This window comes from Scyliorhinus canicula, chromosome 21, assembly GCF_902713615.1.
Source record: "Scyliorhinus canicula chromosome 21, sScyCan1.1, whole genome shotgun sequence".
NCBI lineage: Eukaryota > Metazoa > Chordata > Chondrichthyes > Carcharhiniformes > Scyliorhinidae > Scyliorhinus > Scyliorhinus canicula.
The window spans coordinates 55,405,559-55,418,897 of NC_052166.1; the positions used below are offsets into that span (position 1 = coordinate 55,405,559).

Genomic DNA, 13,339 nt, shown 5'->3' on the forward strand with positions numbered 1-13,339 from the left:
TCTGCTCCACCAGCCTGGTAAAATTAAGCTTATGGAGAGTCCCCCAACTCCTGGCCACCTGCACCCCCAGGTATCTGAAACTCTTCACTGCCCTCTTAAATGGGAGTCTCCCAATTCCCTCCTCCTGATCACCCGGGTGTACTACAAATACCTCACTCTTGCCTAAATTTAACTTATAGCCCGAGAAGCCCCCAAATTCCGCTAACAGCTCCATCACCCCCGGCATTCCCCCTTCTGGATCCGCCACATACAACAGCAGGTCGTCCGCATACAGTGATACACGATGTTCCTCCCCTCCATCTCCCTGACTCCCTCAACGCCATAGCCAAAGGTTCAATCGCCAGTGCAAAGAGCAAGGGGGACAGGGGGCACCCCTGCCTGGTCCCACGGTAGAGCCTAAAGTACTCTGATCTCCTTCCATTGGTAACTATACTTGCCATCGGAGCCGCGTAGAGCAGCCTCACCCATTTGATGAATCCCTCCCCGAATCCGAACCGCTCCAGCACCTCCCACAGGTACCCCGACTCAACTCTATCAAACGCTTTCTCCGCATCCAGCGCCACCACTATCTCCGCCTCCCCCTCCACTGCCGGCATCATAATAACATTTAGCAGTCTCCGCACATTCGTGTTGAGCTGCCGTCCCTTGACAAATCCTGTCTGATCCTCGTGTATCACCCCTGGCACACAGTCCTCTATCCTGGTGGCCAGGATCTTCGCCAGAAGCTTAGCGTCAACATTGAGGAGCGAGATAGGCCTGTATGATCCACACTGCAAGGGGTCCTTATCCCGCCTCAGGATCAGAGAGATCAGTGCCCGCGACATCGTCGGGGGCAAAGCCTCCCCCTCAGATGCCTCATTGAAGGCTCGCACCAACACGGGGCCCACCAGATCCGCATACTTTTTATAAAATTCCACCGGGAACCCGTCCGGCCCCGGCGCCTTACCTGACTGCATTTGTCCAATCCCCCTGACTAGCTCCTCCAACCCTATCGGCGCCCCCAGCCCCTCTACCAGCTCCTCTTGAACCCTTGGGAAACATAGCCTGTTCATGAAGCTCTCCATCCCCCCTCTCCCCATCGGAGGTTCTGACCGGTACAGTTCCTCGTAGAAGTCCCTAAAGGCCCCATTTACTTCTGTCCCCTTCTGCACTACATTCCCACCCCTATCTGTCACTCCACCAATTTCCCTAGCCGCATCTCGCCTGCGGAGCTGATGCGCCAACATCCTGCTCGCCTTCTCCCCATACTCATATACCGCGCCCTGCGACCTCCTCCACTGTGTCTCCGCCTTTCTGGTGGTCAACAAGTCAAATCTGGCTTGCAAACTACGCCGTTCCACCAGCAACCCCTCCTCCGGTGCCTCCGCGTATCTCCTGTCCACATCCAGGAGCTCCCTCACCAGTCTCTCCCTCTCCTTCCTCTCCCTCCTTTCCCTATGGGCCCGGATGGAGATCAGCTCCCCCCGGATCACTGCTTTCAGAGCCTCCCAGACCATCCCCACCCGGACCTCCCCCGTGTCGTTGGTATCCAGATACCCCTCAATACTTCCCCGGACCCTCCTACACACCTCCTCATCAGCCAGCATCCCCACATCCAGGCGCCAGAGCGGGCGCTGGTCCCGCGCCTCCCCCATCTCCAGATCAACCCAGTGCGGAGCATGGTCTGAAATCGCTATGGCCGAATACTCTGCATCCTGCACCTTCGGGATCAATCCCCTGCTCAGGACGAAAAAATCTATTCGGGAATAAACCCTATGGACATGGGAGAAAAAGGAATACTCCCGCGCTCTCGGCCTCCCAAACCTCCAGGGGTCCACCCCTCCCATCTGGTTCATAAACCCCCTCAGCACTTTGGCCGCCGCCGGTCTGCTACCCGTCCTTGAACTGGACCGGTCCAGTGGGGGATCCAGCACTGTGTTAAAGTCTCCCCCCATGATCAGGCCCCCCGCCTCCAGGTCCGGAATGCGGCCCAACAAGCGCCTCATGAAGCCGGCATCATCCCAATTCGGGGCATATACATTTACCAGCACCACCTTCTCTCCTTGCAGCCTACCCTTCACCATAATATGTCTGCCCTCCTTGTCCGACACCACCTCAGCCGCCTCGAACGCCACCCTCTTCCCCACCAGAATCGCCACCCCCCGGTTCTTCGCATCCAATCCTGAGTGAAAAACCTTCCCCACCCACCCCTTCCTCAGACGAACCTGGTCCGCCACCTTCAAGTGGGTCTCCTGGAGCATAGCCACGTCCGCCTTCAGCCCCTTCAGATGAGAAAATACCCTAGTTCTCTTAACCGGCCCATTCAGTCCCCTCACGTTCCAGGTAATCAGCCGGATCAGAGGGCAGCCTGCCCCTCTCCCCTGCCGGCTAGCCATAGCTTATCAACTGCTCGCCCCAGGCCAGCTCGCCCCGCCTGACCCGTTCCCCATGGCGATAACGCCTCTCCTCCACCCCCCCGGCCCACACCAGCTCCTTCCTGGCCATTCCAGCAGCAACCCGGTATCCCCCCACCCCCCCAGGCTAGGACCCCTCCTAGCCGCGACGCACCCTCCATGGTACTTCCGTGAGTCAGCTGACTTCTGCTGACCCGGCAGCTCCCGCCAAAACCCATCTCCTCCCGGCATGGGGTCATCCCCCTCTTGCCACACCTCCTTGACACCGCTTCAGCGGGGGAAAGAAAACCAGTGAAGGCCACGCCCCCACCTCCAGCTCCGCCCCCCCCTGCCCCGCAGCACGGACATCCAGAGGAAAGCCCGCGCTTTCACACTGCCACACCCCACCCTTCTGACACAGCTCCTCTACATGGTCTATTTTCCATTGCGGTTTAAATAATTGTTATGTTTAGGAGTAGTAATGTTCCCCTAAAGTATTTGGATTACATAGTTTGGCTGATAAACACTTTGGACAGAATCTTCCATTCTGGAGTCTCAGTCTGGTAGAAGATGGGAAAGTCAGTGTGATTTGATGGCACCGTGGTTAGCACTGTTACCTCACAGGGCCAGGAACCCAGATTCAATTCTGGCCTTGGGTGACTGTGTGGAGTCTACACGTTCTCCCCATGTCTGTGTGGGTTTCCACCGAGTGCTCCATTTTCCTCTCAGAGTCCAAGATGTGCCGGTTAGATATATTGACCATATATTGTCCAGGGATGTGCAGGTTAGGTTAAGAGGGTAGGGCGAGCTGGGTAGGTGAGTGAACCTAGGTCGAGTGTTTGAGGGTCAGTGCAGACCCGATGGGTCGAATGGCATCCTCCTGCACAGTAGCGATACTATGATACTTCCAGCAGGACAGCTGTACATGGATGATATTCCACTGTTCAGCTTATTAATTATGAGTACGGTGGGTCTCCTGGCGGGGGAGTAAGGGGGGGGGGGGGGGGGGGTGCAGAAATTGTGCACCACCTTCTGGTTGGGTCCCCCTATCACCCACCAACTTCCCCTCATCACACTTCACCCACCCAATATCGCTATTTATCTCTCCTCTGTCATCCTTGAACATAATTCTGCGTCCGATTACAATACACCTCTACATACCGTCCCTCTCCTCAGAGCCAAAACCCATTACTGTCCCCATGCTCAACCTGATCCTACCCTCTCCTGTTCACTCAACCACCATAACTCCTTCGCCTACTAAACTCTCACTCTGGACAAGCAAACCTGACGTATTCCACTCCCCTCTCACAATAACTGTTTCCTCCCATTATCCTGAGATTACCAGAACCCCACTGTCGGCATCACTGACCCCACTCTCTAAGACACTCTTCACTCCTCCCCTTTCCCCAGAAACTCTTCCCCAACCTTTGCCTTTTCCCCAGAAACTCTTTTCCTCCGTTTTCCCTGGATAGTGTCTCCCCCTTCTTCTTGCCCTGGACACTCTCCGTCCCCACCCCCCCTTCCCTGGATACTATCTCCCCTCCTTCGCCCCACGCACTTGTTCCCCTCTTTTGATAGATATGCTCTCCCCATTTCCTGGACACCTTCGCCTTTCCCCACACATTCTTCTACCTCCCCCACACATTGGACACGGTCTCTCTCCTTTCCTAGGTGCTCTTCCCCCACCTTTTCCCAGGCACTCCTCCCCCCCCCCTTTCCCTGGAAACTATTTCCCATCTTTCCCCGGACACTTCTTCCTCCCCTTTCCCCATGCACTCTTTCCCCCTCTTTCCCTGGAACCTCCCTCCTTCCCCAGGAGACTGGACACTGCACTCTCCAACTTTCCCCACACACTCTTTTACACCCCCCACTTCCCTTGGGCATTCTTCCCCTGCCCTCCCTTCCAGTCTTCGCTTGTCTCCCATTTCCAGCCTTGGTGTAGCTTTTACCACCAGAACTGGATGTAAGTGAAGTTACACAAGGTTCACAAGAAGGTGAAAGCAGCGTCTACATCCCTCATGATAAATGCCAATGAAGTTCTCACATTGTTTGTCAGTAAGCTCAATCTGCCTTGAAAGTCTGAAGAGTAAAATTCTAATCTTTATCCCACCACCAGGAAACAGATTGCCTCCTGCCACATTAAATGCCCCCGAACCTCCGAGATTTTCGCTGCAGGCAGACCGGAAAATCCGCCCATTAGATGTGAAAGAGGTGGGGAATAAAACAAAGTGTGTTCATTTCTCATTATTTTCTCTCGCTGATCTAAACCTCTGGTTGAGAATGGCCGTTCGACATCCATTCAATAGTCGCACATCATAAATGACCCCCATGAGGAGCAGAGTGACTTAGCGGAAGCAGGGCCGGTTTTAAGCCTATTTGACCAATTTCATCAAATTGGGCCCCGTACCTTAAGGGGGCCCCGCGCCAGCGGCGACAGAGTTACCGTTTGAAGCCTTTTCTGTATTCTAAGAGGAACTATAGGGTAGTTTTTACTTTTGGGGAACGCACCGCATTACCGTCGACAAATCCTTCAGCCCTGCGCCACCAAATCCTTCCGCCCGGGTAAGTAAGTTTCAAAATTTTAGTATATCAAGCATTTAATGTTTTTTTTTGGTTAAAGACGAGCATACTACACGAAATATAAACATACATAAATTTTTACTTTTGTAGAGTAGGGGCCCCGTCATCACTTTTCTAATTGGGCCCCCAATTCCTAGCACCGGCCCTGAGCGGGAGCGTGCTGGGCCCATAAATGACCCCCATGTTTGCATCACAGTAGAATGTTTCTAATAATAATAATTTATTGTCACAAGTAGGCTTACATCAACACTGCAATTAAGTTACTGTGAAAAGCCCCTGGTCATCATATTCCGGCGCCTGTTTGGGTACACAAATGGAGAATTCAGAATGTCCAAATGACCTAACAGCACGGCTTTCAGGACTTGCGGGAGGAAACCGGAGCGCCCGGAGGAAACCCACGCAGACACAGGGAGAATGTGCAGACTCCACACAGACAGTGATCCAAGCCGGGAATTGAACCTGAGACCTTAGTGTGTGAGGCAACTGTACTAACCACTGTGAAACAGTGCTCTTTATGAATCGTCAGGTGGCTCCAAACCGGTGCAGTGCTGGCTACAGCCAGTGGCTGTCTTGACTTTTCTCAGTAGTGTTTCAAAGTTTTGAACAAAAGAAAAATCCTATTGTGTTTTAAATTGGATAAATGTTTAATGCAAGTTTATTTCAAAGACATCAATTAACATGGCCATTCTAATCGCAGTATCTACTGGTAATGTGCTGTCTGTGACATCCATTATTGCTTTTCCTTTAGGTTTGATTTGTCTTTATGTTTAATCGAGGCAACTCCAATTACTGTATGATGAATTATTTACAATTTTTTTGTCAAATATAATTAGCAAAACAATAATATACATTAACTAATTAGTCATTAACTATTTATTACATCATAGCTCAGCATAATACTCAGGAATTTATGATATTTATTACATTATATATTTAATTAGTTGTTGCAGGTATTATCTCAATTTAAATTATTGCCATATGATTGAGCATAAATATTTGCTATAGATCTGGTTATTATCTCTAATGTGTTATGCATAATTTTAATGTTCTCAAAGTTGTTTTGAATATTCTCTGACAATACTGCGAGATTTATCCTATTAATGCCCCTGTGTTGTGGTCGCATTCAATATCTTCAGCACTTTATCCTAATGTTAATTTATTAACTTGTATGCTTATATCAAAAATATTATTTAATTTCCCCTTGTGCCTGTGAACTACATGACAAAATTACTACATTTTCAAAGTATCGTTTTAAAATTAATTATTAAAGTAACATTTTTCAAATTTCCACAGATGATTTTCCAAAATCATTCAACTTTAAGAATGTCATTTATTGCTGAATTAAAAACCATCTTGGGCTTTTCTACTGAATTCAAATTAGAACCAGATTTAATAAATAACTTGTATATCAGAAATGCAAAATCCTAATAACATCAATCAGGGCTTGATTTAACCCAGGTTGTGAAGTTAAAAGGACGAGTTCAGATTCCCCATGAAATTTATTCTTTTGTAATGTAATTATTCTTTTGTTTTTTAGATACCATTCGATATATAAACCAGCACCAACCAGTGAGGTTTACAGTCGCTGTAAAATACATCCCAAGGATTCCGAGGAAAATGTGCAACAAGCACTTGAAGTATATCATGCAAATGTTCAGGACTTGGAGGAGTTCTACAACCCTGTCATCCATGTCAATGCAGACCAGGATCCTTACACGGTGTTTGAATACATTGAGAGCTGTGTTGTCAAACCGCTGTCAAAACACACAAATGTCTTTGTTTGAGTAATATTGTAGATAAGACTCTTTCTGCATTGTCTTTCCTACGTATTCTACACACTTAAATTCTATTGATAGCCATTTAGCTAATAGTAATTTTAATTAAAGAATCCTTCCCTAAATACACATTTGGTTTCCTTTGTTCTGTCAGATTTTGCCCCATAACATTTCCGAACAAATATGAGTTGATCATTGGAGATTACATTGAAGGAAGATGCTTTTTCTATGCAAATCTCTGACAGATAGCTTGGTGGAAAATGACATGTTTTTTGATCTCTGGTTTGCGGCCATTACATTAATGCATTTTATAAGACTCTTTAGAGCTAGGGTAACGTAACCTACGATTGTAGTGATCTTCTAATCATTCTTTGGTGTGGTAAGTCTGAGTATTGTACTCGACAGGATAAACCTTTGAGAAAACTTTCTTTCATGGTGCACGTTGCAAACCTCTGATCTTGATGCACGAACAAGGGGTTTATTTGGTCATATTTTTGTCTGTCTGTCATTATTATTCTATATATTTTGACTTGCAAGCATAGTACCTCTGTTGCTGGATATAACCGATTATATTTTCTGGAATGGTAATGCTATGCCTTATAGCACAGTGGGCTAAACAGCTGGCCAGCAGCGCAGGTTCAGTTCCCATACTGGCCTCCCCAAACAGGTGCCGGAATGTGGAGACTAGGGGCTTTTCATATTAACTTCATTGAAGCCTACTTGTATAATAAGCTATTATTATGTTAAAACATTTCCAGATCTGTATACATAATCAGTCAGCTCTCAAAACAGGCACTAAATCAGTAAACAAGATAAAATCAAGGCTTATGTCAGAAATGTTGTAGCTTTGCCACCTAAGGTTAAACAGCCTCCAGCTGATGGATGGTGCTAAGGTTGAATAAAATTGTTAGTGGATGCCTGTTTCAGTTGTTATTACTTTCTTTGCTTACTGTAACTTGTTGCAGTCCACATGTGGAAGTTATATGTACTGTTCTTACAAGACCAAATGAAAGACCATAATTACTAATGCACTTGAGTAATGATATATGGTGACAACTAGTCAATGACATGTGCAAGGTATAGTGTCAATCACACAAAATGATGTTTGCAACCTACAGTGAGAAATCCGATTCCTCTTTATGAATGTTTAATCAAATTGAACCCTATTTTGGATGCAACATCTTCTGCAGTCCTACTTGTCTTCTTTTCCAGAGTTTCTGCTGTAGGTTCTCTACAGGTACTTTTAATTTGTTCTGAACACATACGTCAGCTTCCAAAGGTATTTCCCACAAGCTGTAACTGAAAGGCACTATATATGCAAGTCTTTCTTTTAGTTAGGAGATTATAGAGGTGAGGGCATGATTTTTGACCCTATTTTCAGGCTGGCAATGCTCTGAAAATCAAGCAACTAAAATTACTGCCCCGTTCCTCCTTGTAATCCGCCTACCAGAATTTTTGTTGGGGCCATCATGCAGAGCCCCAGCAATTTTTGTTAGAGTACCCAATTCTTTTTTTTCCATTTAAGGGGCAATTTAGCGTAACCAATTCACCTATCAGGCACATCTTTGGTTTGTGGGGGTGAGACCCACGCATACACAGGGAGAATGTGCAAATTCCACCCAGACAGTGACCCAGGGCCGGGATCAATTCCAGGTCCTCAGCACTGTGAGGCAGCAGTGCTAACCACTGCACTACAGTGTCGCCCCCAATCCCCAGCTATTTCACATAGGTGCCAAGTACAATATCTGAGTAAATTCATGAGATTGGCAGCCTTGGGATTTGAACCTGGAACCATGTATGTCATTGGCTGAGGAACTCTACCCTTCTGTAATCTTACATTCTATTGTCGGTACTTGCTTTCACTGGTTTCACAGGTACTTAAGCAACTGTGCACATAAATGTAGTAGGTATCAAAGAAACAGAAAATAAATAGCATATATTTGTTATTTAAATGTATGCTGCTTTTATTGATGGAGCTTCTTCTCTCACTGACACTGTTGTGCCAGCTGATGATAAAATACATTAAGTAAATATACCAATTATGCAATATGCTATTCTCTTAATGACAGCACATTTGTAGTAAACCTGCTTTATGCAGTATCTCCATTTTCTCCCCACTTTGGTGAGCGCACAGATGAATGCAAACAAGGAACTGTGCTCTCTGCGACTGCTCCTTTCCATGTTGTACATGCAGACTCAGGTCAGTCAGTGACCTCTGGGATCCACTGGGAACAAGCATTGAGAACAAGCGCTGAGCCGTGGGGCAGCAGAACATGTTAATACTCTTGTTTAACGATCCCTCAGAAATGGAGAACAACAGAGATTGCTCTTCGTTATAACTGTGTACCAAGTCAGCCTAATTACTGCTTTGGGTATTAAAAGACAGACAATCTATAGCAAATGCTTAATTTGCAAAGCGTTTTCCTCTGCACAGAAGTGCATTAAATGATAAATTTATTTTGGAATAATTTTGGGCTGTTTGAAATGCCATTTTGTGATACAATTATATATTAGAAAATTAAAACAATATCAGAAACTAAAGAAGAAGAAATAATCACGTAAAGCTACATTATACATGGACCTCAAAGAGGCTGATACCACCTGCCTTCACCAAACAAGCTTCTTGTGTGCGACCTCTCCCTAAGAGAATTCTACAACCTGCTTGCTCCATAAAATGGAAAATACAATAAATCCAATTTCCTACAGAAAACCTGTATTTCTGCTCTATTTACTTTTACTGCCTGACCCATGTGGCCTAGCATTGCATGGTAGCTTGTTAGGGGAAGAGTACGGAGGTCAGATTGCTAAGAAATGAATGATTCATTTTTTTTTCAATTTAACAGTGCATTGTTTCCTGTGTAGACACAGCAGTTAGCTCAAAATAATCATGGACACAGGGAGGTTCTCCATATTTAAAATATCAATGTTTTTGCAGTTCTAAAAGTACAATGATAGAAAATGTTTACTGTGCTAACATTGTTCTTGATGCTATTCAAGAGTACGGTCACTAGGAATTACAATAAAACTTGTCTGCGACAGCCATCTTTGATTCAGTATTACAAATTTGGTCATTTACTTGTAATTTCTGGCTTACGAGCCACAACTGAAACAGCTCATCGTTGAGAAAACAAACATTTGAACAAATAAATGTAACCACAGTCCCAGAGGACCATAGGCTGCACTCCCTTTGAGAGATGACTGGTGGTGATTGAACCCGAGCGTCACCACACCTCAGACAAGGGGCAAGGTTGAGAAGGCAGAGCAGGACCTCCATGAACAACCTCAGCCAGTAAGGGCGTTGAACCCATGCGGTTGATGTTGCTCCACATCACGAACCAACCTCCATTTGAACAAATACTACATCCTGGACATCCTAACCTCAGAAGGAGCATAACAATTTAGCAGCCCTATTCCAACAGATTTCCCTATGAGGAAAAATTGCGTAGACTGGAACTATATTCCTGGGAATCTAGCAGAATGAGAGGTGACCTCACTGAAACACAATAAAATTCTTAAGGGTTGATGCTGGGTGGATGCTTTTCCTGGCTGGGGAGTCTGGAACTAAAGATCACAGTCTCAAAATAAAGGGTCAGCCATTTAGAAATGAGATTAGCAGAAATGTCTTAATTCAGAGTTGTGGATCATTGGAATTTTGCACCCAAAGGCTTGTTGGAATGTTCAGTTGCATATAGCCAAGACAGATCCATATATTTTTTGGATACTCAGGAAATTATGAAATGGGGCTACACCAGGAAGGTAGAATTGAAGTATAAAACCAGAAAAATGATGTAGCTGGCTCAGTGAGCTAAATGGCATACCCGTACTATTTTTCAGTTCTTATGTGCTAATTTAAAATAGTAGCTGTGGGCGAGATTCTCTGGCCTCCCCATGGCATGTTTCTCGGTGGCAGGAGGCAGCCTGCCGTTGGCCAGCAGCGGGCTCTTCTGCCCCCCCCCCCCACCCCAATGGGATTTCCTATTGAATCCACCCTATGCTGCTGGAAAACCCACCGCAGGGGTGCACCATCGGCAGGACTGTATGATCCCGCCAGCACGAACAGCCAGAAGATCATGCTCCATTGATTTTGGGTCGTTTCTCACCAAGTGCCCTTTTCTGTACTTTCATAATTCTGTCTCCATTTCATTCACGCAAACTCTCAGCAGGTGCCAGGCATTGAATAAAAAAAACCCAATAAAAATATGATTCAAAACATTTTATTTACAAATGTAAAAACAATGATGATGCTTCCATGAGAGGCTCGAGATGAAACACAAGCATTTTCTAATCAAGTGTGAAATTACTCATTCGCATTAATCACGATTCATTGCATCATCTACCCTAGCCAATCAAACAGCAATAAGATATAAAGACACTTTTAGAATATAAATTTGGTTGACGTCTCTAATGATCATGCCACCACCGCCTGTGACAGACAGCTGAAATAGTTTTCGGAGTGAAGCTTTTAAAAAACTGTGTAACCATTATTTTGGCACTTTATGATTTAACTGATGTGATTCCACTTATGAAAATCACTGAGGCACTATTTCCTGTGTGGCCAAAGATAAGAAATGTTATTTGCGGGCAGCAGGGTGGCGCAGTGGTTAGCATTGCTGCCTCACGGCACCGAGGTCCCAGGTTCGATCCTGCCTCTGGGTCACTGTCCGTGTGGTTTACATATTCTCCCTTTGTTTGCATGGGTTTCTTCCCCACAACCCAAAGATGTACAGGCTAGGTGAATTGGCCACATTAAATTGCCCCTTAATTGGATAAAAAGAATTGGGTACTCTTAAAAAAAAATGTTATTTGTCTCTTACCAGGTAAAATGATATTGCTGAATTAGCATTTTTGGCTAATATTTTCACATCAGTTAAATCATAAAGTGCCAATTGGCTAATATTTTCTCCTGTGGTAGACTTCTACTCCTAACTCAAGTAAAGTTGTACAATCATTGGACTGTTCTCCACAGTTCATTTGTGGACTTTGATAGTGTGTCAAATGGCTATCCGTAACAGCCTTCCCAAACAGGCGCCGGAATGTGGCGACTAGGGGCTTTTTACAGTAACTTAATTGAAGCCTACTCGTGACAATAAGCGATTTTCATTTCATTATCCAATCAAAACTGGCATGGCACGAATAACTCCACACTCTTGCTTCCAACACAGTCTGTTGACAGTGATCAGAAGAGGAAATTCCAGCTGATATTCCTCTCTGATGCTAACTAGTTCACCACTGTCCTGCCTGGAATCACCAGAGATTGGGAAATCAAACCTGGAACCGTTGCAGTCTGCATCCACCACCGCTCTACGTGAAATTTTGAGTTGCAAAGCTGGCAATTAAAAGACATCTCCAAAACTGCTTAAGTTAGGAGGTAACTGAAACATCACTGTAAAAGGAGTAACAAAGGACAAAAGGCTAACATACTGCTACAAATTTGTGATTTTACTACTAAATAAACAGTGGTTGAAGATTTTCCTAATATTAACAATTACATTCAATGTAGTTTATGTACTTGAACTGCCAAATCACTGAAACCACTAAAGGGTTGGAAAAAATGAAAATAAAGAGCGGGATGGAGGAAATCCCTACGGAATGTCAATAAAGCTCATCGCTAAGATCCCCTTTTGACTCCAAACCTTTAGCGGCAAAATAGCCTCATACATGATGTTGCTTTAAAAACATCTACAAAGCATAGTGGCATTGAGCACACAATATACCTGCAGCCTGCCACAATATTAGAGTATTTGATTTCAAGAATGTGATTCTTCTCAAAGAATGTATGAGGGGTTAACTCCAAAAATATTTTATCATTGCGCTTAGCTGGATGTGCACCGGGAGAACTTTAGCTGATAGATTTCTCTTTGTAAAATGATGAGGAAGTGATCAAGTTACGCAGAAGCATCTACCCAGGTCAGAGCTAACCCCCAAAGCTATAGCATCGCCAAGCTCAGCTATTTGGTGGAATCACAGGGAGTCAAGGATTTGTTCAAGACGTCAGAACACCCAGATAGAACTGGTGATCAGGAGATCGCCTGTTGCTAAAATTCCCAATGGTTTATCACATTGATAGGCTATCAACCCCATCAACTTCTTCCAGGTCCTGAAACCAGACCAATTCAGCCCAAAGGAAAGAAGGCTCCTGTGCAAGATTGCAATTCTTAACGGTTAATTGATGGGGCTCTTCTAGCATTTCAGCACCTAGTGTCTTTGACTGTGTCCCGACTTTCTCCTTATGTCAATCATTAAATACAATCTAAAGCTAAAGTGGGGACGCCAAGAATGTGTTCTCTTTCTACTATTTTGACTGAACCATTAGAGTCAAATTCAATCTTATATTTGTCATACAATATTTATATATAGGGTATAAAGTTGAAGTGTGCAAACTTTTGTTTTAAAGCTTAACTGACTTAGTTTTGCATGATGGAGACAGATGATTCCCAACAACAAAAGGATTAGGACTCAACCCAAAAATATTCTTTCCTCAAAATCAAAACCTTCCTGTTTTTGGATGATCTAGGAAAGGTACCACTGCTCATTACAGATACGTAGCATTTAGCTGTCGACTAACATCAGAGCAGAAGGACCAATAGGTGAGAAGTGTCAAGTTAACCAATT

General features: G+C 44.9%; 1 protein-coding gene across 2 annotated transcripts in view; it reads left to right on the plus strand.

The window, feature by feature from the left end:
- ak8 (adenylate kinase 8) overlaps nucleotides 1-8,673 on the plus strand; it is a 223,716-nt gene extending 215,043 nt beyond the window's left edge. For both annotated transcript variants that reach the window (XM_038782152.1, XM_038782153.1), the window contains one exon: nucleotides 6,490-8,673. In XM_038782152.1, the coding sequence (XP_038638080.1) occupies nucleotides 6,490-6,736 (247 nt within the window). In that variant the 3' untranslated portion in view covers nucleotides 6,737-8,673. The remainder of the gene's footprint in view (nucleotides 1-6,489) is intronic.
- Nucleotides 8,674-13,339: the final 4,666 nt, after the last annotated feature.